The sequence below is a fragment of the Pectinophora gossypiella genome, chromosome 6, assembly GCF_024362695.1.
Source record: "Pectinophora gossypiella chromosome 6, ilPecGoss1.1, whole genome shotgun sequence".
In the NCBI taxonomy this organism is placed as follows: domain Eukaryota; kingdom Metazoa; phylum Arthropoda; class Insecta; order Lepidoptera; family Gelechiidae; genus Pectinophora; species Pectinophora gossypiella.
This window is the reverse complement of record NC_065409.1, coordinates 5991856-6019850: the sequence shown is the minus strand read 5'-3', so window position 1 is coordinate 6019850 and position 27995 is coordinate 5991856. Positions and strand designations below refer to the sequence as shown.

The 27995-nt window shown below is 38.8% G+C and overlaps 1 protein-coding gene across 2 annotated transcripts; it reads left to right on the top strand.

Moving 5' to 3' along the window:
• LOC126367458 (TBC1 domain family member 9) lies at positions 1-27994 on the top strand. 2 transcript variants are annotated; one of them, XM_050010970.1, is made up of 19 exons: positions 1-186; positions 286-452; positions 530-697; positions 915-1011; positions 1674-1937; positions 2993-3257; positions 7639-7841; positions 16251-16380; positions 17228-17507; positions 17908-18101; positions 18926-19120; positions 19594-19743; positions 20726-20914; positions 21746-21925; positions 22427-22635; positions 24554-24672; positions 25766-25972; positions 26268-26380; positions 26832-27994. In XM_050010970.1, exons 1-19 carry the CDS (start codon positions 143-145, stop codon positions 27063-27065), a joined length of 3408 nt encoding a protein of 1135 aa, XP_049866927.1. In that variant the 5' UTR covers positions 1-142; the 3' UTR covers positions 27066-27994. The 2 variants fall into 2 exon arrangements, with proteins under 2 accessions (XP_049866927.1, XP_049866926.1); XM_050010969.1 differs by having other exon boundaries at positions 16239-16380.
• Position 27995: the final 1 nt, after the last annotated feature.

Below are 27995 nucleotides of genomic sequence, written 5' to 3'. Positions count from 1 at the left end.
CTAGATTTTACAAAAAGAGGGTTGAGTCGTTGTTTATTTCACTTTGCGAAACAACTCAATAAAATGTTTATTTGCGTTTATCATGCTATAAATTTGTGAGAAATAATCATTGGATGTAATTTGGAATAGAAAAAGCGCTGCAATGTGGGTTAAGCCGCAGGAAATTTTCCTGAAAACTGCGCTGTGGTAATTCTTTTTCTGCAAACTCTTATCTATTGTGTCGTGTATATTTAGTGTTTTTGTGAAGTTCAATGGCGATTGGATAACTATTATTTATGTCTTTAGGGACAGCGACAAGACGACTCTGTATTTCGTTTTGCAAAGGAGGAAAGGTCATGGAAAATCTAAGGGTTTGTCTTCGCTTTTAGTTGGAACTCTAGATAGTGTTCGAGACACGAAACCGGCGCCTTTTAGGATACTGCATCAAACACCCAATTCTGAGGTGTATTATGGTAAGGGGAAATTTATAGTTTTACTCCATATAAATTCCAACTCAGGTATTTTATGTATCAGATAATGTTATTCACAGTAATATCTACGGCGCTGACGGAACAAGAGATCCGACAAGATTGGCAGTGGTTAATAGACAATGTGAGCCCAACACTGCACTCTTTTGACACAGAGGAAGAGGTTACAGAGTTTGTTTGTTGCAAAATAAACTCCATTATAGCCACTGAGCAAGAAAACTTCACAGAAGGTATATTTTTAATGTTTAATAATAATTGTTTAAATATGCTTTTCTCTCTTTTTGGTGAATTATTTTCCATAGGTCTATATAGCTAAATCTTTGACTTAATTTATTTAATCAGTATGTGTACTTTATTATATTGAATTAATATATCAAATTTGTACTTTATTTTATACTGCACAAGATAACATTGTGTGTTTTACACCTTTGTCATGTTTCTCACCAGATGAAGATACTATTACCTACAAAAATGTTGACTACGAATTTCACCAAAGATTCAATATGCCAAAGGATGAGAAGTTGGTCTGCTACTACTCTTGTAGGTAAGATATATTTTATTTTCAATAACGTCAACAGTTTATATCAATCCCACTTCTGGGCACAGGCATCTGGATTAGTGGTGTGCCATTTTGGGTAATATGCCAGAACTTTATAGGAAGGAATGCTTAAGGACTGCTTTTTTTATTTAAATTGTTCTATCTTGTGGTCTGATCCTATCTAGGTAAAGCCTAGGTAATAAAGCTCTTTTTACATGGCTTGCCCTGTTTTTAGTTTTTTTTTTTTTAACAAAAGAAGGGGAACAGGACCGGCTTGTCACTGACCTGGATACAGAGCATACTCTACCACACCACTCTGCGTAAATGTATTCTTATGTAAGCACATACAGATATTCTATTCTACCGTGGTGCAAAAATAATGACTTTGTAATATTTTTGAACATTCAAACAATACTTTTTCTATGACGACAAAGACAGTTGTGTTAAAAATTGGTTAACTTATTTATTTCCATTTATTGTTATTTTAAAATGGTCTTGCACATTTTCGTTAATGATATTTCATTAGTCATGAATTACAAACGTTGTGTATTATCCTCCATATAATTGAATTTTAAGTCCGTTAGTGAGTTTTATCTGTATTATGCTCTAAATTGGTATAACTTGTATGTTATTATCTTGCCATAAATTAAAATGATCTCTTTTTTTAGCTACTGGAAAGGCAAAATGTTTCGTCAAGGTTGGATGTACCTGTCAGTGCACTACATGTGTTTCTATTCATTCATCTTCGGACGTAAAACCTCCATAAAGATCCGGTGGGCTGACGTGACGGAGCTCACTAAGACAAACAGTCTTTTGTTTCCGGATTCTATTAAAGTTGTGACAAGAGATGATGAATATTACTTCACTCTGTTTCTAAGGAAGAATGAGACATTTGCTTTGATGCAGCAGTTAGCTAATATTGCAATGAAACAGTAAGTACAATTGTTATTTAATTGTTCCCGTGCATGTCGTAAAAGGCGACAAAGGGACAGCGTCCTGTCTAACATGATGGATCATCTGTAAGAGCGATAGGCTGATCACCTATCATCATACGGTTTATCATTATCCACCTTAGGACTATGTATCAAAAGTGGCCGCAAATAGTTTCTTGATTATTTGTAGTTCTGCCCACCGCTTCGGGGAATACGGGCGTGAGTTTATGTATGTATGTTTATAAAAAACTATAGCTGCGTTTTCACATGGCAACATTTGTAGCGCGACATGTTGCCCATCGTGTTGAAAATTGGCGCGAAACTTATTCTTAACAACGTTGTCTGTCTATGCATCTACTACTACGTCAGCCGTCGGCAACATGTCGCCACAGGAACTAGTGTTGTTGCGTGTCACGTCTCCACCCGACAACAATTAATGCTCGCCTAACGATACTCTATACACAAACAACAACCCGCGCTACATGCGCTGTTGTTCAACGTTGCCGTACATGCTGAGCTTCACGTGTTGCGTGTCAATTGTTGCGTGGTGGACACGAGACATATACATTACACAGTATTACACCTGTTTTGCCTGGTCTAGAACCTTGGTGCTATGTGTATTCTCTAATTAGCAATCATCATGTGATATTGCCATCCCTAGGGCCTGCTAGATGCCCCACCCTAGTTATGCCACTACTTTATACACATCTAGTTATTAAAGTAACTCCTTGACACTGTATACATAAATCATCTGTAAAAGATTAGGCCTAATTAATGAGATTATTAAATAAACTACTTGTAGATGTAGGTCTGTAGGTTTGAGTGCATAATATTTAGGCAATTTTACACAATTTTAACATTTTGATGTTGTCAACCAATCAGAGTAAATCAAGTTATGCTAATTATCTATAAACTTGTTTGGTTACCACTATAATAACATTATGTATTGATATATAAATGGACTTATTACTACTACTAAGGAGAAAAAAACTTTATGAAATAAAAAAAAAATAATAATAATAAAAAAGTTTATTGGTATGGTGCATTTTTTACAGGTTAATTGATGATAAGTCAGGCTCATTCAATATTGACAAGGATCTCTTGACAAAACTGAGCAAAAATGTACCAAAGAAGCCATCATTCCTGAAAAGAGACTTGGATGCGAGGAAGCAGTCGAATTTGTACACTTTGAAGTTCCGTTTGCCCCAGAATGAGAAGCTGGATGGTACAGAAGAATGTACACTTTGGACTCCGTACAATAAAAGGCATAACTGGGGCCGACTATATCTGTCGCAAAACTTCATTTGTTTTGATAGTCGGGTGAGTCACAATCTCTGAATTCCAAATACAGTGAGTCTTTGAAACGTAAGAGGTATTCCTTGTAAGATATAATGAATACCTCTTCTATACTGTTCAAATGAAAGTCTCAAAATATTAGGCATATGTTTTTGATATGTAAAAAAAGTTGTTATATGGTTTATTATATTTATTATAAAAGGTTATTTAAAGTCCTTGAATTGAGTGATTACTCAATCGTAATATCCTAAGAACTAATATGTAAATATGTCGTAACATTATCCTGCAGGTTATCTGTAACGTTAAACCGTTATTGAATTGAGTTACACTTCTCATCAAAAAAATCGAAACACTTCCGTTTTCACTGTTTCTGTCCGAATTTAACACAAAAAAGAATTCATACGATGAAAAAAAATACATAAATGTATAGCTGGCAGTTTGGCCATTACAGTAATAAGCGAAAATTCTAAATTCAAAATTAGAATTTCATTTGTTTATCTTATAAACGAAATGAATCACTGTTTTGAGACAAATGTGTGTTTAGGGTTGGAGTACATTTAGCGTTTAAAAACTAAAAATTGGCGCCTATCCTTAAACTTTTTGTTTTTTATTTCAATACTGTGACTTTGGGACGTCTGAAAAAAGGTTTTTTTCTAAAACGTATGGATACTTCGCCCACAGAAGCCGCCCAAGTTGTGGCATTGCTGGATTCTGGCCTTAGTCAGCGTGTTGTGGCTGCAAGACTGCATCTAAGCCTGTCATCTGTTCATAGAGTCTATAAACGTTATCGGGAGACTGGTTTGTTCACGCGCCGTTCAGGATCAGGCAGGAATCGGGTCACTTCTGAGCGAGATGATCGATTTATTGTAACAACTTCTTTAAGAAATCGACGCCTTAACGCTTTTCAACTGCAGCAGCGGCTTCGTGTTGTACGAAGGGTGGCTGTAAGTGACTCTACAATTAGAAGAAGGTTGAAGGATCGTGGACTGGTACCGCATAAGCCAGCAAATGGGTTGAAATTAACTGCAGACCATCGAAGAGCGCGCCTTAACTTTGCACGTGAGCACCTAAATTGGTCATACCTACAGTGGAGCAAAGTTCTCTTTTCTGATGAGTGTAAAATTATGCTGTATGGTAACGACGGAAGGAACAAGGTCTACAGAAGAGACTGAGAACGCTATGCACAATGCTGCATTGAAGAAAAGGTCAGCTATGGTGGCGGTTCGTGGACGGTTTGGGGAGGAATCAGCGCCGACGGTAAGACAGAGCTTGCTTTCGTGTCTGGGCCACGTCTGCCTGCACTAAACTGTCATCGGTACGTCGAAGAGTGTCTCGAGCCTCATGTGATGCCCTATGCACATTTTATTGGCAACGGCTTCATATTCATGCACGACAATGCTAGGGCTCACACCGCGGGCGTCGTACGAGATTATCTTAACGAAGTCGATATCTCTATTATGGAATGGCCAGCAAGAAGCCCGGACATGAATCCCATTGAACATCTGTGGGATGAATTAAAGAGACGAATTCGAGCAAGAGATCCTGCCCCAGAAACACTTAGCCAGCTGCAAGATGCAATCCAAGAGGAATGGGACAATATACCACAGCATGTGATCGTGACTCTCATCCGATCGATGAAGAACCGTATGGAAGCAGTAATTAGAGCTCGGGGAGGGAATACAAGTTATTAAATAAACGTTTTTTAGCTTTTTTTTTTCATTTACGTGTGTTGTTTTATCCATTTCCTTTATACTCCATACGGAATAAAAATGACTCATTTAACAAAATACGAAACCTATGAAAAATTCATTTAAATTTAGAACATTAACATTAAGATTTGATAAGCTCATATTACTCACTATTAAACGACATTTAACATTTATTCCTAAATGTACACATTTTTCTGATAATCCTGACAAAACGTAAACTTGCAAGGTGTTTCGATTTTTTTGATGAGAAGTGTATTATGCACATCTTATTTACGTATCGGTGCATAGAAATAGCGGCCAACCGCGTGACTCACTAAATACTCACTATGCTAAATATTACATCTGCGAGGTCTGCATGTGTTACGCTATCGCGTGCGGCGCGAGTAACATAGCGGGCCTCGGTCAATAGCTGAACATTCCGTAGCATGCGACGTGATAAGTGAACCAAGTCTGGCAGATTACGCGATAAAAGAGCCAATAGGATTGGTATGATTATCGCGTTACATATATTCTGGCTGCATGCTTGGGGGTAGATGTAAACCGAAAGGTTTACTCTTCTACTAGTGTTACCGTGTGTCCTAAAGATACACATACATAGATAAACTCACGCCAATTTCCCACCGGGACTATAGAATTCCATTTGCTTCGATCCTGACACACTTCTCTTGCTTTAAAGATAATAAATATATGTATGTATTTCTAAAATTGGAATGCAAAATGCTATTTATTATACAAAATGTTGTTCAAAATGTATAACATAATGTTACAAAGAAACATATAATACAACATTAACTAATTTGTTTACACAGTTTGCTCTGAACAATATTTGTACTTACAATTTGAACTTACAGATAATGTGAATTAGAGTGATTTGCTTGTAGTTATGTGAGAATACCACTGGTTATCATAATGTATCAATTACAATGTCATGTCAAATAGGATTTGTTGTTTACAGATTGTTAGAACATTTTAAATTTTTCATAAAATGGACAGTACATATGGTACAATGTAATTTCACAGTGCAACAGTTTTTGTTAAAAACATTTGTATGTTTTTAAATACATCGAAAAGTAAATTTCAGTACAGTACCTATCTCGTTACAAAAGCCAGAGAGCTGTTTCTCTACACTCCACAAACATCTTTTAGCCTTGAAACTTTATATGAATGGTTTAATGTTATTTAGCAATAAGGTCGCCTATTGTGTTCTTTACTTCTTTTGGTATCTGTTTTGTTTTAATTTATACTTAACAGGTACTTAGTTCATCTTACATCTCTGATTACCCCAATTGAGAAATATAGTCGTGATCTTATATTTCACAACATAATACTTAGCATCACGCCTGTATCCCCTAAGGGGTAAGCAGAGGTGTATAGTATAGAGTATACACACACTCCTCGCTAGCTACACGACTTGCATCCGTCCGATCATGACCTATGCAGGGGTAGTTTTCGCTCATGCGAGTCCCTCTCAAATCCACCGTCTACAGGTAATACAAAATCGTTTCATGCGGAAAGCCACGGGAGCTCCGTGGTTCCTTCGCAATGAAAATCTGCACATTGACCTAGGTCTGCCAACCATTGCCCAATGGCTCAAATTAGCTTCCAAACGTTTTTTCGATTCTGCTCCGCACCACCCAAATCCCCTGGTAGTTGCGGCTTCCGAATACATCCCGCTTAGGGACGGTACTGAAAAGTATCGGCGTCCGAAGGACGTAATATACGATCCCGACGACCCGATTACTCTAGCCATAGAGGCAGCCAATCAGCTCGCGACACCAAACACTTCAGGACCCCGATACCGACCCCGCCGGCGTGGTCGACGATTTCCCTCATTCAGCGCTTATCGCTATCGACCCACTAGGGTCGATTAATTCTTTCAAATATTTTTCCTCTCAGACGACGCCCTGAGCCGAGGTTCGCGCCCAACTGGGCACCCTCAGGCCTGTTGTCTTAAACGTTGTACCGGGTGAGAGCCTTCAGCGCTCCCCATTTGTCCGGCCAAGTAGTTAATGCCATCTGCGGCAAATCTACAATAAGTCACGTCAAAAAAAAAAAAAAAACTCCTCGCTAGCTATGTTTTAAGTCCCATGTAATAGGAGGCGACCCGATTGCCAGTAACGGGGCACCCATTTACCGGGCACAAAACCTGGAAACCACTAACTGAATGATATCAATTATTCAAACATGAATTCAAAGTTTACGCGGTTATTATCATAATTAAAACACATAATAACGGGTTCTTACCGCGTTTAAAACAGGGAGTCTTAAAACACATAATAACTGGTTCTTACCGCGTTTAAAGCAGGGATATAAGACTCCCTGTGTAAGAACCCGTTATTATGTGTTTTAATTATGAATTCAAACTCTATAAAGTCGAATTCAGTGGGTTAGGGCTCTAAACCGCCCGGGACCAAAACACATAATAACGGGTTCTTACCGCGTTTAAAACGGAGTCTCATATCCCTGCTTTAAACGCGGTAAGAACCCGTTATTATGTGTTTTAATTATGAATTCAAACTCTATAAAGTCGAATTCAGTGGGTTAGGGCTCTAAACCACCCGGGACCCGGAATTTGAACCTGTGAAACGCGTTATCACGGGCTATCACGGAACATATTATGTATTTATTTACTTTTATTATATTTATTATATACTATTAAAAAAAATACATTTATTTATTTGTAATCCTTCCCACAGGTCCGTAACCTAGTCCGTCTGACCATACCATTGCGCAACGTGCACCAAGTGGAGCGGGCAGACGGCGCCGGCACGGGTAGCTCCGGCGATTCTGGCAGCATCCTCATCACCACAGCGCACCACACCAGCTTCCTCTTCGGAAACATCGCCGACAGGGACTTCCTTGTGCATAAGATATCCGAACTTCTCGCCAAGTTGCCTAAGTAAGTGTGCTTGCGTAATAAACAAGGTATTTTTTCCTTTAGAGCATCTGTGTTCCTCTGCTGAATAAAGGTTCTCTTCTTCCACTGCTTTTTATTCAGCAAAATGTTTTTCCGATCCCCTTTAAAGACATCCAGATCGCCTTTCCATCTTATGCAATGTCCGTAAATTGTTCCATTTGGGGAATTTTCCATTTTTTCGTAAGAACCAGATTAATTTAATCACGTAGGCGACTTAAGACACACCGATATTTCGGGCTCGGGTAAATGAGTAACCAATTTCGATTTCCATGCCTGTAATATAATGATGTTACGTAATACTTCGTCGAGTTCTATCGCTTCGTCATCATATTCACACATACATACATACATACATAAACTCACGCCCGTAATCCCTAATGGGGTGGGCAGAGCCACAAGTAATCAAAGACAACTTGCAGCCACTGTTGATACGACAATTACGAAAGCGACAGTCGAAGGATGTAAAAAAAACCGAAATTTCTACAAATTAATTTATTGGAATTTCTTCAAGATAGAAAAAATACACTGTTTTACTTAATTAACTTAATACTAATCCACAACTCGACCCGACCGATGCGTGTGTCAAAGTGGTTCCCAGGGCTCGTCTTCGAGGTCACACGCGCTTCCGATGCGCCGCTGCTTCAGCAGTTTCCAGTTTCTATTGCGAAACAATCTAGGCCATCAATGGCGTCATATATTAGTGCCGTGTGCAGCGTTGGGGTGTAGTCAGCATTATACATAGGGGATGATGACGTAACATCTCCCTCCCGAAGAACAGCAACTATTTTCTATGTTTTTATAGAAAATATTGCGGGATGATTCCTCTTGCCTGGTTCTCCTATGTCTTCATATTTCGTTTCGCTTTTTGTAGAGGTAGAATGATTTTTAATTTTGTTGAATTTCTTCTGGCGTTTTAGTATTAAAATGATGATACTCAGTGCAAGTGCACCTAATACAAGTGCATAAAATGGGATGGTTGTGTGATACAGTGAGTGTGGTACCACACTATCTACTTCGATGGGTGCTTGTAAAGTAATTTTCTTTTGAATGTCATGTAGAGCTTTCAGGTTTATAGAGTTCATCTGGAACCGTGGAGATGTAGTAGATTTTTGGCTTTCAGTGAAGGATATTTTCTTGAGCTTCAGCGGTTGGCCAGCAATTTGATCGTTTTCATTAACAATGGTGAATTCTTCAGTACGTAGAATACAGTGTAGCGGCATCGTCACTAAGTAGCTCCCTTGAAGTTGATCGTAGTCGTCGCCGTCACAGGTAAGTTGGGTTCTTGTGAGGTTTGGGAAGGACACGATGTAGCTTCTGTCATCCAGCTGTTCCATGGCTTCTCTCTTCAGCTCGATAGTGGTCGGTTCGCAAAAGCTGCTAATAGACTGGTTGGTGATTAAAGTATGGACACAGTCATCGTGCTTTCTGATTTGATGATTGAGATTTTCTGTACAGAGGTATAACTCCTCAACCTTCGGGCATTCAGCCTCTATGTACATGAATAATTTCCCTTCGGTTGCTATGTAAGGGTAGGGAGGTATGATGACTTGATGATTTCTATTGGGTGCTAACGCTAATTTATATAGATTGTAAGTATTTATATCTAATATAGGAATTTTGAAAAGTATAACTAATTGATTTCCTACGTAATACGACCCTGGTTTTATTATATTATAATAATTTCTAATCTCTAAGTTTAATATCCTATCTCGTCCGTATAATAACCTAAGCTTATTAATCATATTTTTTAAGACAACTGTACTTAACATAGAATGATGAGTACTAGATGCTTGTATAAATGCTAACATGTTTTCTATCCTAGATAATTCCTTAACTAAATGTTCAGTGTTTGCGCTAATTATAGTAAGTAATTGATAAAACTTAGCATATTTAATTAAGCTGCTTTCTCTATATGATTCGGAATTTAGTAAAAGCTCAAGTGTAGAATTAATTTGTTTTTGATTCTCTGCTAGTTGCGACATTACCTCATAATGTTGCGACATCCATTCCTTAGACAAACTAACATGATTATCGAGTTCAGTTATGATTTTGTTTTCATTTGCTTGTAAAACTTTAATTAATTCATTATATCTTACGGCATCGGAATAATCAAGGTTACCTGTAATGCTTTTTATAACTGAGCCTAAGCCATCGATTAATCCTCTTTTAACGCGGTTGGGTTCTAGACTTCTCAAATGTTCTATAACATTATCCAGTTTTTCTGAGAGATAATTTATCTGTAGTTCGTAAAGGGTATACGTGTCATTCGGTAGTTTAGTCTCAAAGTCGCGTATTTGTAGTTTTATCATGTCAATTTTGTCTTTAATGTCGTTGATTTGTACATATTGCACAAATGTGTGGTAATGGGAAATAAGTCTTGTCGGTCCTAGTTTAAAAGGTAAGAGTCCCGGTCCGTCATCTAGATTTTCAAGTCTTATGTCCTTTGTCGCTCGAACCCACTGGACAGCTATCATCACCAGAAACCTGTAACAATTTACTAGATTTAGGGGCGCGTTTTAGGCGCGACTTAGCAACAGGACCTCTTTTTTTGGAGGTGTAAATATGAATTGGTAAGTCGGCCAAGACTTTATCCTGTGTGTAACGAGGCGCTAGTTTTTGGCGACTTGCTACCGGGTTCTTAATGAAGACTTGCTGATCAGGGTGGTACTGCTCCTCGTCCTCACGGTCCTTATTCCTGTTCTCTATAAGATTTGTACGATCATGAAGAGAAGACTCATTTATTATGTTATAAACCTCTTTCATCTGATTTCTGTGCGATTCTATATACTGTTGAAGTAAATGATTTGTTAAATTTATGCTTACGGGATCTCGAGGATCGAGATGGCCGCGTATAAGGTCACAAGGTCTACATTTAGTAAAACTATGTATAGATCCATTGTATGCTATAACTGCGTAAGGCATTAAGTTTACGACGGGTTCATTTTTCTGTTTTAGACGTAACAACCTTAGATGTTCCAGTAGGGTGGAGTGAAAGCGTTCGACGATTCCGTTATCATTTGGACAGTGGGGAAGTGTTTTATGGTGATCTATGTTATGTACTTTTAAAAATTCGATGAACATCTGATTCGTGAATTCAGGGCCGTTATCACTAACAATATTGAGAGGTAACCCATGGTGAGTACCATAGTGGAGTAACCCTTGTATTACACTTAGGGCTGTGCCATCACGTAGATGGTACGCTTGGCCGTATTTGGAAAACACATCTACGATAGTTAGATATTTCTCACTTTCGATAGTGAGAAGGTCCACATGTACAATTTCAAATGGCTTGGTGGCTGGAGGAACGATATTAAACCTTTGCTTGATGGGGTTGCGATCATACTTACCTTGACCACACACCGTACAATCGTTAATAAATTTTGAAATTTGGTCCTTCATTTTAGGCCAGTAATAACGTTTTGATAATGCCAAATAAGTTTCGTTTATTCCGCGGTGGTTCGTCTTGCCGTCGTGGTAATTCCTAATTATTTCCTGCTGCCTAAAGTACTCCTTTACATTTTCTAATTCTGATTTACTCAACACTAAATTCATGGCGGAACTACGGAATTTATTTTGGATAATGGGAATTATAGAGTACATTGCTAGGGGAGGTGTTATCAATAGGCCAGTTTTTACTTTTGGGTTGATGTATTCCTTAATGGCGTTAACAACGTCATTTTCTAAATCTGTATGTGAAATTTGGACCACGGTACGCGTATGTGTTTCAAAAGGTTTTGAAACGGCTGGGCGACGCTTGACGTCATCGACTACTGACAACACTAGTTGTCGTTGAAATTTATTTAAAGGATCTTCACTAATAGGAACCTCGAGGATTGGGTTCTCCTGAGACGTATGGGCAGTGAGTGTTCGAGAGCCAGATGGAGAGGGCGGCCTCTCAGAAGGGTTCACGTCCATGGAACTAGTTTCTTCGTTGTGTAATTCGACGCGGGATAAAGCATCTGCATTTACATTATGTTTCCCTTTCTTATACACCACGGTGTAGTCGTATTCCGACAGTTTTAAACGCCATCTCGTTAACCGTGAATTGGGTTCTTTAATATTAACGAGCCATTGTAACGGTTTATGATCCGTTACTATTTTAAACTTTCGGCCAAATAGGTACGGCCTGAAGTATTTAGTAGCCCAAACGATAGCTAAGAGTTCTTTTTCGATAGTGGAATAATTTATTTCACTATCGTTCAAAGTTCTCGACGCGTAGGCTACTGGTTTGTCCGCGCCTATCGTACCTTGTGATAAAACAGCTCCTAACGCGATGTTCGATGCGTCAGTGGTCAGGATAAACTCCTTAGAGAAATCCGGGTATTGTAAAATCGGATCGTTAGTTAACAGTGTTTTGCAGTGCTCAAAACTCTGAACGTATTCAGGGGTAAGTTTTATTTTTACACCCTTTTTGAGCATAGAGGTCATAGGTTTTGTGATTTTAGACAAGTCCGGAATAAAACGGCGATAATATCCTAACAACCCTAGAAAACTTTTAATTTCTTTGGTTGTCTTCGGAATAGGGTATTTTTGTATGGCGGCTATTTTATCTGGGTTAGGCTTGATGCCTTCTCCACTGATAATATGCCCGAGATATGGTGTTTCTAATTTAAGAAATTCAGACTTGTCCATCTGAATCTTAAAATTAGATTCACGAAGTTTTTGAAAGACTTTACCCAGATTTACCATGTGCTCCTGTAGTGAAGCGCTGAAGACTATAATATCGTCGAGGTAAACGAGACATACAGTATTTTGCAATTCTTTGAGAACATTGTCCATGACACGTTGAAACGTTGATGGACTATTTTTGAGTCCCATTGGCATGCGTAAAAATTCGTAATGTCCGTTTTCGACATTGAAAGCTGTTTTTGGGATGGATCCATCTGATGTTTCCATCTCAACCTGATAAAACCCACTGGCTAAGTCCAAGGTGGTGAAATATTGACATCGTCCCAGCTTGTCCAACACGTCTGTTATGTTGGGTATGGGATACTTGTCATCCAGGGTTTTCTCGTTTAACTTACGGAAGTCTATAACGAGTCGCCATTTAGTTTTACCAGAGGCGTCAGCTTTCTTCGGCACAATCCAGATTGGTGAGCTCCACGCGGAGCGGGAAGGTCTAATGATACCCTGTTCCAACATTTTGTCTATTTGTTCCCTAACTTCTTGCCTGTGTACATACGGATATCTATAAGTTTTTGTATAGATAGGAACTTCATCGGTGGTTTTTATACTGTGCTTGATTTGGTTAGTGAATGTAAGGGGTTCACCTTCCAGATAAAACACGTCTGCATACTGCGAACATAAAGATTCCAGGTTCGCTTTTGCCTCTGCGTTCATATGATCCGTACGTAATCGTTCTAATACACGTTTCGCGCGATCATTATGGGCGCGGTCAGTACGCGTGCACTCGATATTGTATAACTCTGCCTGTGCGGGCCTGTCTAGGGAAAAGATAACGTCATTAGGTGTCGGATTCTCGACTTCTAATATTCCACGATTGTTACTTACCGTTGTCAAGCATTCATGAATAATACAACTACATATGATCTGTCTCGGAATGTATGCATCGCCATCCGAGGTATGGATAGGTATTTTTATTAATTTTGTACTTTGTGCCGGTATAATGTTTTCATACAAATTTGTATTGCGCGAATTATGTACATTGATTGGATTTACGGCATGTTTAGTTGCTAAGGATAGTGATTTTAAATCAATCTTAGCTTCCCAATCCGTTAATAGGTCAAGCCCGATTAGACCGTCGAAAAAATTATGAAAATGATATATGAACAGTTTAATTTCATTTTTGTCGTTTAACTCTGGAAAGCAAGGTATAGTTATTGAGTAATTATTTCTAGATGTCGCATGCACATTAGTCACTTCAAAGGGGTCATGGTTAAGTGGCAAGTGGGGATAGTATTTTTTTACAGCTTCCGGGCTTATGAATGATTGATTAGCCCCGGTGTCAATTAACAGTTTCAAAGGTGGATTTGAAATCTGTATAAAGGGTAATTGACGCTGTGTTTGCAAATTAACCTCTATTTTAGTCTTTTTGTATTCGGGGTTTCCTGAAAATTTTCACCTACAGAGGGGGTGGTTGTTTCGTCTTTCTCATCGGTAAGTACAGTAACGTCAGCTGGGGATGTCTCTTCGTACAGACACGGTAAGTTATAGTTATCGTCATACTGAGTGTAATTTTGATAGCTATTATAATAGTCATTGTCATAAGTCGGCTGGTAAGTCATGTCACTATAGTAATCTGGATGGTAGTAGTAGTTATCATAGTCGGTCGCACACTCATTAACATTTACTTCACGAGTCTTGAAGTAGTTTGTTGGGGGTGGATTCCCGTGTCTCCTCCAGTCATGTCCTGTCAAAGGTAGGTTTCTTGGTGTAAAATGTTGGACACCACTCATAGGCGTGGGAACTGGATTCCTTTGCGGTAAACGGAATACGTTACTGCGTGGGTTATAGTTGGGTGGCAACGCACGGAACATTTGCTGCGTGCGTGAAGGTCCAGGTAAGGGATTCTGAGGCTGTGGGTTGAATCTCATATGCTGCTGAGGGGGAGAGTAAAATTTGAATGGCTGCGGTGGCATATTAAATGGTTTATGTACTGGTACAGGTACCGGTGGTAAAAAGGTAGGGGTTGGTTTACCCTGTAATTGAGCTTTAGGTAGCGAATCGTTACGCTGTTGGAGATAGAGGGCGTTTAGTTCCTCTTGTACGAATTCCAAGGCCTTCTCAATAGTAGGAGGTCTCATGCACCTGATCCTAGACCCTAGAGGGTCTTTTAGTCCTCGCACAAAAGCCTGTAACGTAAGCTTCTTGTAAAGCTGACGTTTAGCCTCGATAGTGGTGGATAAGGTTTCATTCAATGTCACATATGTCATTATGGTGCTATATAAAGTCTGGCAATGGTTATAGAATTCTTGAGGAGATTTAGAGCTTTGCATAGCGAGTGACAGATCATTGTAAAGAGCTGTCTCGTCCCTTTGGTCAGCAAAGTTGTTGATTAAAGCATCACGGATACCTTGCCAGTTGTCTGGTACACCATTTGAATTTATAATCGTCGCAGCAGGTCCAGTTATCTTATTCAAGATGCCGTTAATTAGACATAAGTTTCCTAATTCACTGCCCTGAGCAGTTGACATGTAACTTACTACCAGTGCGTCACATAATTTTATAAATCTAACGAGAACGTTAGGGTTCCCGTCAAATTCGGGGACAGGGCGAAGTGCCTTATAAATTACATCAGGGTCGTGAGACATATTTACTTTCGTTTCAAAAATATCCTCTAAAATATTACCTAAATCAGGGCTATCTATAATTCTACCTAAATCTACGTTACGTTGCCTGCGAGCCTGCCTGATTGCAGAGTCGCTCGGCGTTGATTTTACGTTACGAAAAATTTTGGAAAGGAACTAGGAACTAACAGAGCAACACGAATAAGAAATATATTCAGTAACTCACATATACATCTCGGTTTCTCTGCAGTATCAATTTCTGGATACTCCTCCTGGCTGTGCAGCTCCCGTAGGTTCAGGATACTCGAACTGGACTTGAAAGCCTCCAGGTGGTCCGCGGATGTAGCGATGTGTCTTCGATGTCCGGAAGAATGCGTAGTTCACGAACCAGCCCGCGAGTATCCTACCGACTGCGCCAATTACGAAAGCGACAGTCGAAGGATGTAAAAAAAACCGAAATTTCTACAAATTAATTTATTGGAATTTCTTCAAGATAGAAAAAATACACTGTTTTACTTAATTAACTTAATACTAATCCACAACTCGACCCGACCGATGCGTGTGTCAAAGTGGTTCCCAGGGCTCGTCTTCGAGGTCACACGCGCTTCCGATGCGCCGCTGCTTCAGCAGTTTCCAGTTTCTATTGCGAAACAATCTAGGCCATCAATGGCGTCATATATTAGTGCCGTGTGCAGCGTTGGGGTGTAGTCAGCATTATACATAGGGGATGATGACGTAACACGACATCATCATCATCTGTTGTCATCATATTCACACATTTATATTGCGTTGTGTTTTGGATGCAGCAGGATTAACTATTTATTTAAAAGTGCTAATTCGTAATCATTCATTTTATAAAGATTGCTAAATATGCACTAACTTCTCCAGTCCTCTTTTGACACTAACTCAATCTAGGGTTGACACTTTTTAACCTAACCTATATTTAACATTTTAAAGTATGTTTTCAGGCATCTTTTCTACCTGGACAGCATGAAGAGCGCATGTCACTAACTGGGGTCAAATCAGGGTACATGTTGGTTAGAAAGAATAAAAATAAGGCACAATATGTTATTTCTGGTTTATTTACCCAAACTATGCACAGTCGCATCATACTGAAGTCCGTGAATATTAGTGTTTTGTTTAGGGAGAAGGCGACGAAGGCGGTGGCGCGGGCCGAGGACGGCGAAGGCACGCAGTGGTCGCCGCAGCCGCCGCTCATGACGCTCTTCAAGACACACCAGACTTCGCCAATCAAGCAGATCCAGCAGAAGAAGGTACGCAGTGACTTCCTGTGAAGTTTCCTAGAAATAAATCCTCCAATCACTTGATGGGAATACAGCCGAGTTCCTACGGCTGAATTGAGTAGTTTCCTAGGTCAAAGTTAAATTATGAAATTCTGATTGCTAACGTTTTCTTTTTCAGTTGAACTTATTTATGATTTAAAAAAAATAATAATATGTACGACATTTTGTCACGTTTTTCTATGATGTTGCATGTCATACAAATTCCACAGTAATTAAAAAAAGTAACTAGTCTATTAGGATAGTTTTCCCTTTGAGGTTTGAGGTTGGAAGGTCAGCGAAATAGTAGCTTCTGTAAAAACCATACCTATCGAATGTACAATGTGGAAAAAATAAAGTGTATTAAAAATAAATTGGATTTATCCTTGATAAGCTGTGTCGACGGTGTTACCTAGAAGGTGCCTATTTAGTTTTGGCCTAGGGAACTTAAGTTATAAGTTGTAGGGAACACCGCTGAAGTGCATTTCACTTCTTGGCCGAACGCAATATAAAATAAATAATACTTTTTTATAATATTCGTACAGGTGAGAGATTTTTTTTTTTTATTAGCCATAAATTCAGATACAATATTTTTATTCAAATTCCATTATTCGGCGGTAACGTTTAGGTAGGTATCTGTGTGCCCATTGGCAAAGGCCTCCCCCAATCTATTCCACTCCTCTTTGCATTTAGCCGTTCTAGTTCAGGTTCTGCCGGCCACTCTGACGATTTCGTCCTCCTATAGTCGGAATGGTCTTCCTCGGTTTCTTTTGCCTTCTCTTGGTGAGAGTATTATTATTAGTTAAAAACTATTTCCAACATTCTTTTCACACAATTCCAGGAGAAGCAATGGGAGGACCACATGCAAGAAGTGGGTCGTGGGATCAGCATGTACCAAACCACGGCCGGCAGTGAATTAGTCATCAACGGTATACCCGAGTCCCTTCGCGGAGAGCTCTGGAGTGTATTCTCAGGGTCTATACTGCAGAAGGTCCAGAATAAAGGACTCTATGAGAAGCTGGTGAACGAAGCCTTGTCGTCCAAAAACCAGGCAAATGATGAGATTGAAAGGGATCTGCATAGATCGCTGCCTGAGCATCCCGCGTTTCAGAATGATGTTGGTAAGTGGGTAATATATGGTAGTTCCTACATTCGGATTAAAAAAATGTATTTTATTCGTAGTCGTTACTTTACTAGTTTACTATGAAGGTTTTGAAAGTGTGTACCAGTTAGAGTTTCTTTGATAATGGAGGAAAGGATCGTCGCGTTATGGTTTTGTGGAGAACTTTTAAATATTGAACTCTTTTTTAATTTATTATTTATTTATAAAGGTACATACAACATTACAGTGTAACCATTAGGTTACACTGTAATGTTGTATGTACCTTAGCGCATTAGCGCAGCGCATTATGCGCTGTATGCCGTGAAAACAATATAAAAGCTAATATACAAAATAAACTATATCGAATGTTTGGATCTCTTTCAATCAATAATGATGTTCATGTCTATTTTCCATTTCAGGTATATCAGCTCTAAGGCGAGTACTATGCGCATACGCTTTAAAGAACCCTACAATTGGGTATTGCCAAGCTATGAACATAGTCGCCTCCGTGTTGCTGATCTACTGCCCTGAAGAACAAGCCTTCTGGCTGTTAGCTACCATCTGTGAGACGTTGCTTCCTGACTATTATAATACCAGGGTGGTCGGGGCTTTGGTAAGTTGTCTTGGAAGCTTTTTCCAATACGTTTTATTATCTCGCAATGTGAAAATTTATAAAATATGTCTATTTTAATACAGATGTTTGCGATTCTAACTTCTTCCAATTCTATATAAGGCCAATCTGTTTTTTTTTACCTTTGATGGGTTTGCTCTTGGCCCCAGACTTGCCCGAAGGCATTGACGAGGCCTAAGATGGAGCTCGCCCAGTAGGTGCCTGTTCACTCTGTCCTTGAAAGCACCCGGGTTATATGCATTCGGATCTGATCGGATCTGATTCTTTAATAATGAAATCTCTTCAAACCCAGCAAAGATTCTGTATAGTTTGTTTCGCGAAGAGTGACCTTCACGCCAGTGACAATGAAATTCATTTTCCAGTTATGAGGTTGAAAAATAGAAATGCAAAAAGGTATTTTGATATTTGTTGGCATTGCGCACTTTTTTATGCGCAAATTTCATATTGCTTTTTAGATGAATGGCTACAAAGTGGCCTTTTTAACTCCCCAGCACTCATATCTTTTAGAAAATATACCCGTCAAGAATAGAGTAGTTGATAGTTTTTTCTTTCTTTTTACCAATCTCCAGTAAACATGCTGAAGATTAATCTCAAATCCGTTTTTCAATATATTGTCTAACGGTGGGAGAATGCTCTGTCCCTTTCTAGCAAAACGGTATTTATGTATCTAATTGTAACTTGAAATTGGAAAGCGTATATTTTTTATACTTGTGAGTACCCTTTCTGAACTAAGGACATACTACACAATAGATTCACGATGCGCTTAAACCAGCTGAACCAATAAGGCGTTATTACGTCTTTTACAGGTAGACCAAGGAGTCCTAGAAGACCTAACAGCAGCACATTTACCAGAGCTTCAAGCCAAGCTTGATGAGCTGGGTATGATGAAGATGATCTCCCTATCATGGTTCCTGACCCTCTTCATATGCGTCATGCCTTATGAGTGTGCTGTCAATGTGATGGATTGTTTCTTTTATGACGGCGCTAAGGTTATTTTTCAGGTAAGTTTTGTATGATTAATCTAACATTGACTGATAGGTAATTGATATCAGGTTTCCAGGATTTGTGCCCGGTTAATAGCAATAGGCTCGCATCCTATTATAAGGGACTTAAATACAGCAAAGAGGTGTTTATACTATACACCCTTTCGGAGATACAGGATTGATGATGTGTTATGTTGCTATGTATGTGTTGGTTGATGGATAAGACCAGACACATATGCACCAATTGGCGGGGCACGAGAGTGCGAAAGCATTCATCCAGGTGACTCTGCCCTTATTTTATGTGTCTGGTCACATGTCACTCCTTGTCAAGGGGTTTGTGAGGGACAATCGCAGACAGCTTCCTCGAGGGAGGAAGCTGTCTGCGATACGAGGCCCTTGTTCGAATGGCGAATCCCCCGATACGCCACCCGAAGACCTGAAAGACTCCGTCCCTATCTGCCACTTTTAACTAGTTTGCATTTAAATTTCAGGTGACGCTAACAATTTTGGACATAAACCGAGATAAGCTGCTGAAGTGCACGGAAGACGGGCAAGCCATGCAGGTGCTGAACGAGTACCTGGAAGGCATATACAATGACGAGGCCATGGCTCTGTCTACTGAACCGCGCACTGCTGACAGGGTAACTATTTTTTCCTTTCATTATTTCACTAACACATTGGCGTGTCCATTTAAGACGGCGATACGGCATGAGCCGTATATCATTGGTGATGACACCACCTATCATGTTCGTCTAACAGAAAGCTCGGTGAGGTGCGGGTACTTGGTTTATCTTGCGAGGGATGTATCTTTGACTGTCCCAATTGGGATACAGTCATGATCCTATGTTATGCTGTTGAGCAGTTTCTTAAATGCTAGCAGTTCTTAAACTAGCTTTATCTCTGTCTTGCACTCGTAATAAGTCAAGGACGGCAATGTTTAGAGCTGTCAGACTAAAATAAAATTAAATTTAGACTACCAGAATCAGCACCACTGTCTTCTTCTCGCGTGTTGTTTTTATCCTACTGGTTGTGAGGTCGATGACCGATCTTGCCAGTCAGGGCACGGTCAGGGTGTCAGAGCAGAGTATTCTTCGACCGTCAAGTCTTAGACAATGCTCATCTATTAACAAAAAACTTTTTATGATGCGCTGTCAACTTGGTAGAGTGTTAGTGACATCGTAACGAATACTGAGGTGGATGCATCAGACCATGATTCTGATTTTTATCAAGTGGAATTTTCCCTTCCAGTTTTCATCTGTCAAAGTTTTCTTTACGATGTCACTAACACCCTGTATAAACTTCATAAACAAGACGCAATTCGGAAATAAATCAAAAGAAAAATTACATTGATTTTTGATCGTCTTACGCCAGTCTCATTTCCTTAGCATGGGGTCCGATTTTTTACAAAAGCCTGTGAAGGAAAATCCAGCCCACTATATTAGTTCACATACCTTCGACACTCATGTCTCGGGTATGTGGGTTTCTTCACGATGTTGTCCGTCCATCACCGATGAGCATGTGAATGATTAAATTCAATGAAAACAATTTTATTTTCTTAGACGCCAGTTTAAATTATATAAATTATTAAATTTGTCTTTGACCCAGTAAAATACGGTATTTCAGACAATAAAAATCCAAGAGCTAATCTACAAGTCGTATACAACATACGGGAGCGGTGTGTCGAGCGAGTGTATAGAGCACTTGCGCTTGAAACATCGTCTGCGTGTCGTGAGGCAGTTGGAAGATAGTCTCGAGAGGAATACGCTGCGGGCGTTGCAACAGGATCGGTTGTTAGACGCTAATGAACTACAGGTGTGTTTTTCTTACTTTTTATGACTTTAATTTAATTATTATATGACTTTACGCGCTAGTAGCCCAGGACCAACGGGTTAGCGTGCCTTCGTAAATAGTGTGCTGGGGACAGGCCTCCTCTCAATCAAATACAAATATACTTTATTGCACACAACATACAAAACAAGTTTTACACAAAACATACACGAAGGATACAGTACAATCTGGCGGTCTTATTGCTAAGCAGCAATTTCTTCCAGGCAACCAGTGGTAAAAAAAAAAAGAAACACGTAACTTAATTGGGTGCGGGACGGTGCAACATCTAGCATAAAATAAATATTTACAATAAGCAAACAACTACCTACTAACATAAAATACACAAATAAAAATAATTTAGATATACATAAATTCATACATATATACATAATCAACCGACTCTATCCTCCGCGCTGCTCCGCGACAATAAAACAAGGTGTGATTAATCCTATGAAAACCCGCCATTACTAGCCGTTTGATGACGTAAGTGTTACATGAGTGTTACCTTTAAATTGGTATCTCCAGCATTCCAAGGACTTAAATTTTATTATTGAAAATTAAGCGAATTACTGACTAACGTACTTAATTATTACCACTTGTCACATATATAAAAATCATTAAAACTGTAAGTAAATAACTATAAGTAAATCTTTTACTATAATTTTAAAATTGCCTTGCAAAGTGGGTAATTTATTTTTTACAAAATGGCAATAGAGGGAGAGATGACGTCAGCGCGGCTAACCTTGAAATTTTAGCTGTCACTTTTGAGCATACCTTGTTTTATTGTACCATACAATGGTGTATTATTTATTTCAGGAATTACTAAGTGTAATACGAGAGGAGTTGCTATGGGCAAAGCGCGTTCCTTGCGAGCGACTAGAAGCGCCCTACGAAGCGTACAGACTAGACTACACGCAGTTCAAAACACTGTTCACTGCCTTGTCCCCCTGGGCTAAGGGTGATTTTGCTGAAGCTATCACTGCTAGGATGTTCAAGGTGTGTAAATTGCCATATATGTTGTTATATTTTACAAGAAAATTTAGAACGTCTAGTCTCGCGAAGAGAAATAAAAGAAGATGCATGATATCGATTCAGGCATATCGTAGAATTCCTATAAAGGATCTTGTGCTGTCAAATGTCATGGATAGAAAATTGACAAAAAAATTATTACGATAACATAATGTAAACCACCATTAAAATTCGGTCACTGTGATCAAGTGGTACATCGACGAAGAACGCCGCGCCGGTTCGAACACCAGTACCGGAGTGCACCAAATGAATTATTAATTTATCTTAATTGTAGTCTTCACTAACACAGTTGGCCCGAGCATTATAGACGGCGATACGACTCACCATCTATCAAGTTTGTTCTAACAGAGAGTTCGGTGAGGTGTGGGTACTTAGTTCATCTTGCGATGGATGTACCTCTGACTACCCCAATTGAGATATACTCTTGAGCTTATGTTATGTTATTAAAATTCGCATTTTTTCATATAGTTAATGGACAAAGAAGGCTCGGGCTACGTGAGTGCGCGCGGGCTGAGCGTGGCTTTAGGACTGACGACGCGCGCCGAAGCTTCGCGGCGACTACGCGCGTTGTACTGTGCGCACGCGCCGCCGCTGCTGTCCGAGCTAGACCTGCAGCCCACACACTTCACTGACACCGGCGAGGAGCTCGCTACAGATGCCATATCCTTCTTTGACAGGTAAGCATAAATTTTGTGTGGGAATGCATATCCCATTATACTGAAAAACACGGTGTCCGATTATTTGACAAAAAACAAATAATAAATTTTCATTTGAAAAACAACATTTGTCAAAACTATATTTGATAAATGTATCATTTTACAAACTATTGTTTAATAAACTACTCATTACACAATATATTTACAAAAAAAAATAATTATTACGCTAAAACATTAATTTACAAATTGATTATTTTTTAAACATGTTAGACGGCAAAACAACGTAAAGCAAAAATAACATTTGACAAAATGCATTGCTTGGTAAATATTTTATTAACCAAAATCTATGTTAATCAACAAAAATCTTTCTCTGTTTACTATAGTTAAAAAAAAATACAATACGCGTCTCAGTCACACTTATTTTAAAAGACAGTGCAATAAACGAAATAGTGCGGCAATAAGTGGGTACTACAATAAAATTATTGTAAAATACCGCCTTTTGTACGGCTTCACATAAAAATAGTTATTTTAAAAAAAAAAATTATCTTGTAACTTTTTGTATAATCACCAGTTTGGCAAACGAATTATTTAGTCATGTGATTATTTTAAATATAATATTTTAACAGTTGAATTATTTTCTAAGTAAAACATTTGCGGAATCTGTATTATGTCCCCATCATATGGCCCCCATCATATGGTGATCAAAATATATAATCATCTACCGAAATACATAAAAAATATAAAAAATCCTTCTTTATTTATCAAAAAATTAAAACAATTCCTAGAAAATAAGTGTTATTATACGATTTCAGAATTTTTTAATGATAAAGAAAATATGTAAAGTTCTTATTGTTGATTAATTGTAGAGAAAAATATATATATTATAGATAATAAGTACTAACTAACATATTAACACTATATAAATAATTTACTAACATAGAATAGAACACTAATATCATTTATTTTTTATTGTATCTAGTAGCCTCTCTACACTTTAAATTGCTGTGCCCTTGCAGGGTGTCACTTATACTTTATTAATTATGTAACACCTTTTATAATAACCTGTGGCTTTGCAATAAATAAATAAATAAATATGTCATATGATTGTTTTTAAAGTAATATGTTTGCGAAATGAAAGTTTGTCAAATGATTAGTTTTCCAAACGTTGTTTGTAAAATGATTATTTGTTATACGTTTTTTGTAAAACATTAGTGAACCGAAAAACACATAAGCGCCTATTCGAAAAACCACATTCTGCTACGATTTCTTTCAATTAATTTCATTCTGGGTAAATCGAGACCACATTTTTTTTCCCTGGATTGAAACTAACTTGTCTATTCCGTGATTTTGTTAAGAGTGTGGCTTTTTAATAAGGCGACGATATCAGGATTTTTCATCCGGTTCCGGGAGCCTGATTAGACTCAGAAACCTTCGTGCCATACATTTTGTTCGAGCGCAGGAACACCTTACACAAGTCTCAGAGCAAACTTTCAGAGCGAACTAAAGGATTCTGCCTCTGATATAACTGTACTTTACGGTTTCTGGCGGCTCAATAATAACTCTGACACCAGAGTCGATGAAATCGGTGATTCACCTCATCTGACATGACAACTGACACGACAGAAGAGGCGACTGGTAACTTATCTCAATACCTATCATCATCTATATTAAGATTTCATCAGATAGTATATCTCGCTGCAAGACAAATTGCGGTTTTATGTGGACTGCGTTCATAAGTTTCGGGCAGTTTATCTTGAATATCTGACACCAGGGGGTTAAAAAAGCCACATTGAAGCAATTCATCTAAAAAAAAAAATCAATTGATGACATTGCGCACCCTTAAATGCGCAAATGTCAAATTGTAATATTGCTTTTTAGACGAATTGCTTCCATATCGCTTTTTTAACCCCCCAGTAATTTCATAATGAATTTCGTCCAGCATCGAGAATCCGTCAACGCCCGAGCCAGTGGACCCGGCTCTGAAGCGCTCCATCAGCCAAGTCTGTGGAGATGGCAACCACATGGACAAGTCCACTGATAGCGCCAATAGCCAATCAGGTGAGTGAGATATACATACTCGTACTAAACTGGTTAACTCAAGGTTGATTTAACGCGTTGACAGATATTATCCCATACAAAATGTTTTGACTTCCTTGTAAGTCCCGCATATTACTTAAATTTTTATCTATCTATATCAGCCTAAATTCATACCCAATTTTGGACGTAGGCCTCTTCCATGTTTTCCAATTCCGACGATCTTGGGCTATCGACATCCAGCCATATCCTGCGTGCCGCACGATGTCGTCCTTCCATCTTATTGGTGGTTTAAGTTCCTCTCGGTCTTGTAAACGCCACTCCAACAATCTCCGGGTCCATCTTTCTTTGCTCATTCGAGCAATGTGTCCCGCCCATCTCCACTAGCGTTCGGAATTTCTTATACGTAAATTTTTATACGTCCTGTTTAAAAACGTAAATAATAATAAATGTATTCTAAACACTTAATACGTATTGAGTGCAGTAGCATTCATCAAACATACTGTAATACAAACCTTTGCTAAGTTACCCGGGATCCAAGTGGAGCACCCGCCCTTAGTGCGTACCCGGTTGTTTTTGACAGACGTATGGAACTAGTCCGTCATGACCCGTATATGGATCACTGGACTGTCAACGTGTTAATGGCCCTGATACACTAGTCTTTTTCTTATCCGTCGAAAACGAAAAGGACGGATGATTTTAAAATGAATGAGTGAATGAATGAATAGCCTATAATAGTTGGAGAGTCGTGATTGTTCGTGTGTATTCATACATATACGTCCAATATACAACCGACCTTTCTTTTGTACGGTCACGAGCATTAATATGTATACACTTTGATACCATGTCACATTAACTTTTTTGTCTCACTAATTGTCAAATATGATAGTGCGACAGGGTTCTAAAGTGGGTACATGATATTGCTCATGACTACTACCTACATTGTTTTTCTTTTGGGGTAAGCAGTGCCATCTCTGGAAAAATTGTGGAACTAAAGTCATTTTCAATTATAACTAAGAAACATATGTTAGCTGGAGCCATCGGTTTATTTTTCCTGTAATGTTTACCTAATTGGCTATCACATGTAATAATTTTGCTTTTTTTCCCTTCGCCCCAGGCTCATCAGAGCCGTACTTAGCAGAGAGCGTGCGCGCCTGCGCCCTTGCGGGGCTGGCAGCGTCGGCGCCCTCCACCCCGGGCAGCTGCGGCGCCGCTCCCCCCGCCGCCCCGCCTCTGCCCCGGGCACACTTCTTACAGCTGCTGGCCGCCACACACGCCATCACCATGCACAGCGAGCCCGTGTACCAGGCCGTCGTCCGCGCAGGTTACTACATATTTATACTATAATCCGCACCCACTGACTTCCCATAAACAACTCACATTCGCTAAGAAGTGTACCTAAGCGAAGCTAAGTGTGTAACTTTAGTCTTCAATCAAATGCGCGTGTACCTACAGTAAAGTCAATGTGTCGTTAAAAAGGGGTGTGGTAAGTGTCTTTTTTTGTTTTATTATTTTGTTTCTTTTTCCTTTTTTTCCTTTAAGTCTGTCTGGCGTGTAACATATTAATAAATCATTTTTCTTTGTTTGTTTCAAATTCCTAATCAGACGTATGTACACAGGTACCCTGTTACTGCAACTGGGCGCGTTGACGCAGCGTCCCGATCTCGACCGAGAGATATCACAGGACAGCCTGTATCTCGCTGCTGCCGCCAAACAACTCGTTATTGACGAGGTAAGATATACATTATACAGGGTGTTAGTGACATCGTAACGAATACCGTATATTATACCGTATGTCTCTAACACCCCGTGTAAGTACATACAGATAGCCATACAAGTAGGAATGGGTGTTAGTGACACCGTAACGAATACTAAGGGGGATGATTCAGACCATGATTCTGAGTTGTTATGAAGTGGATTTTCCTGTCGTAAAATTCATATAAATTTTTGTGTTGTTTTTTAATTATTTTCAGTTCCATACTTTTGCGATGGAAAAATCCACTTGATATTAACTCAGAATCATGGCCTGAATCATCCCTCAAAATTTTCGTTACGATGACACTAACACCCTGTATATGTCGTGGCCAGATCTTGGAATTGATCATGTCATGATGTGTTCGACCATTTCATGAAATGGTCATATTTCATGAAATAGAATATTATTCTAAACATTTCTGTTCCAGGTGGATCCCAATGGCAACCCTCAGCCGCCTTCAGAGCCAGTACAAAATCCCCCGGAGCCGTCCCCTTCAAAGGATAAGGAAGACCCTGATGGAGTGTGGTCAATAACCCTAGAGCAGTTCTTAGCCACCATGCTCGCGGAGGAGGAACTAGAAGAGTTCTTCAACAAACAAGTGTCTCTCTTGCCAGCGTTAGAGGCTCTAAGACAGAGGGACAGGCTACACTCCATGTCATAGCCAGAAATCACCTCATTCGGATTGTAAATGTATCTTTAAACATGCATTTAACAGATGGGTAGATCTTCGAACACCGGTGGTAAATCTCATTACCGTTAATGCAAAAATACATAGATTTACTACTACCAAAGTGGGACGCAAAGTTACTGTTAATATAGCGACGTTGACAGTACTTTACGACATACATAAGTTCTAACTACATATTTGTAAAAAATAAATTAAGAATATTTTTGCGTTCATGGTAACGATATTGACTTCCGGTGTTCGAAGATCTACCCGTGTATGCTTGTTCTGTGTAAAGTTATTTTTTTATTTTAGGTCATAATCAAATACCTTTAGTATCTTAAATCACGGTATATTTTGAAAAACGATTTCGCTAGTATCGCGAAACGTATTTTCGAACGCATGTTGTTCCGATGCTTTGCGCACTACGAAATTTTTTTTTGTTACCATGAAGTTTGTTAATTATGGTTTTTACTGACAGTTGTGCTTATAATACAACTTTACTGTATTATGTTTAAGTAAGAGTGATTTTCTGTTGTAGAAGTCAATTTGTTGGCCAAGTGCTAAAACTTCCTATTCGCAAAATGCCATTATATCTATTCACGAAATACACTATTCGTAAAATTCAATATTCATTGGATGATACCCTATTCGTGAAATACCGTGTTCTATATAAGGTATATCTTTCAGGAGTAAGGTGTTTTGCGAATAGGTCGTTTTACTAAACCACAATTTTGAGCGTTTATATCGACGAACGTTTTTATGCAATATATACCAATTATTTCACTATGTAAAATATTTAGGTAATATGTAAATAACAAAACATATGTTATGTAAATTTATGTTTTCTTTTTTCTAATCAATTTATTGTTTTAGTACATAAATACTTGTTTTTGCAGGGCAATAAAACCTTGTTTGTATAATAAG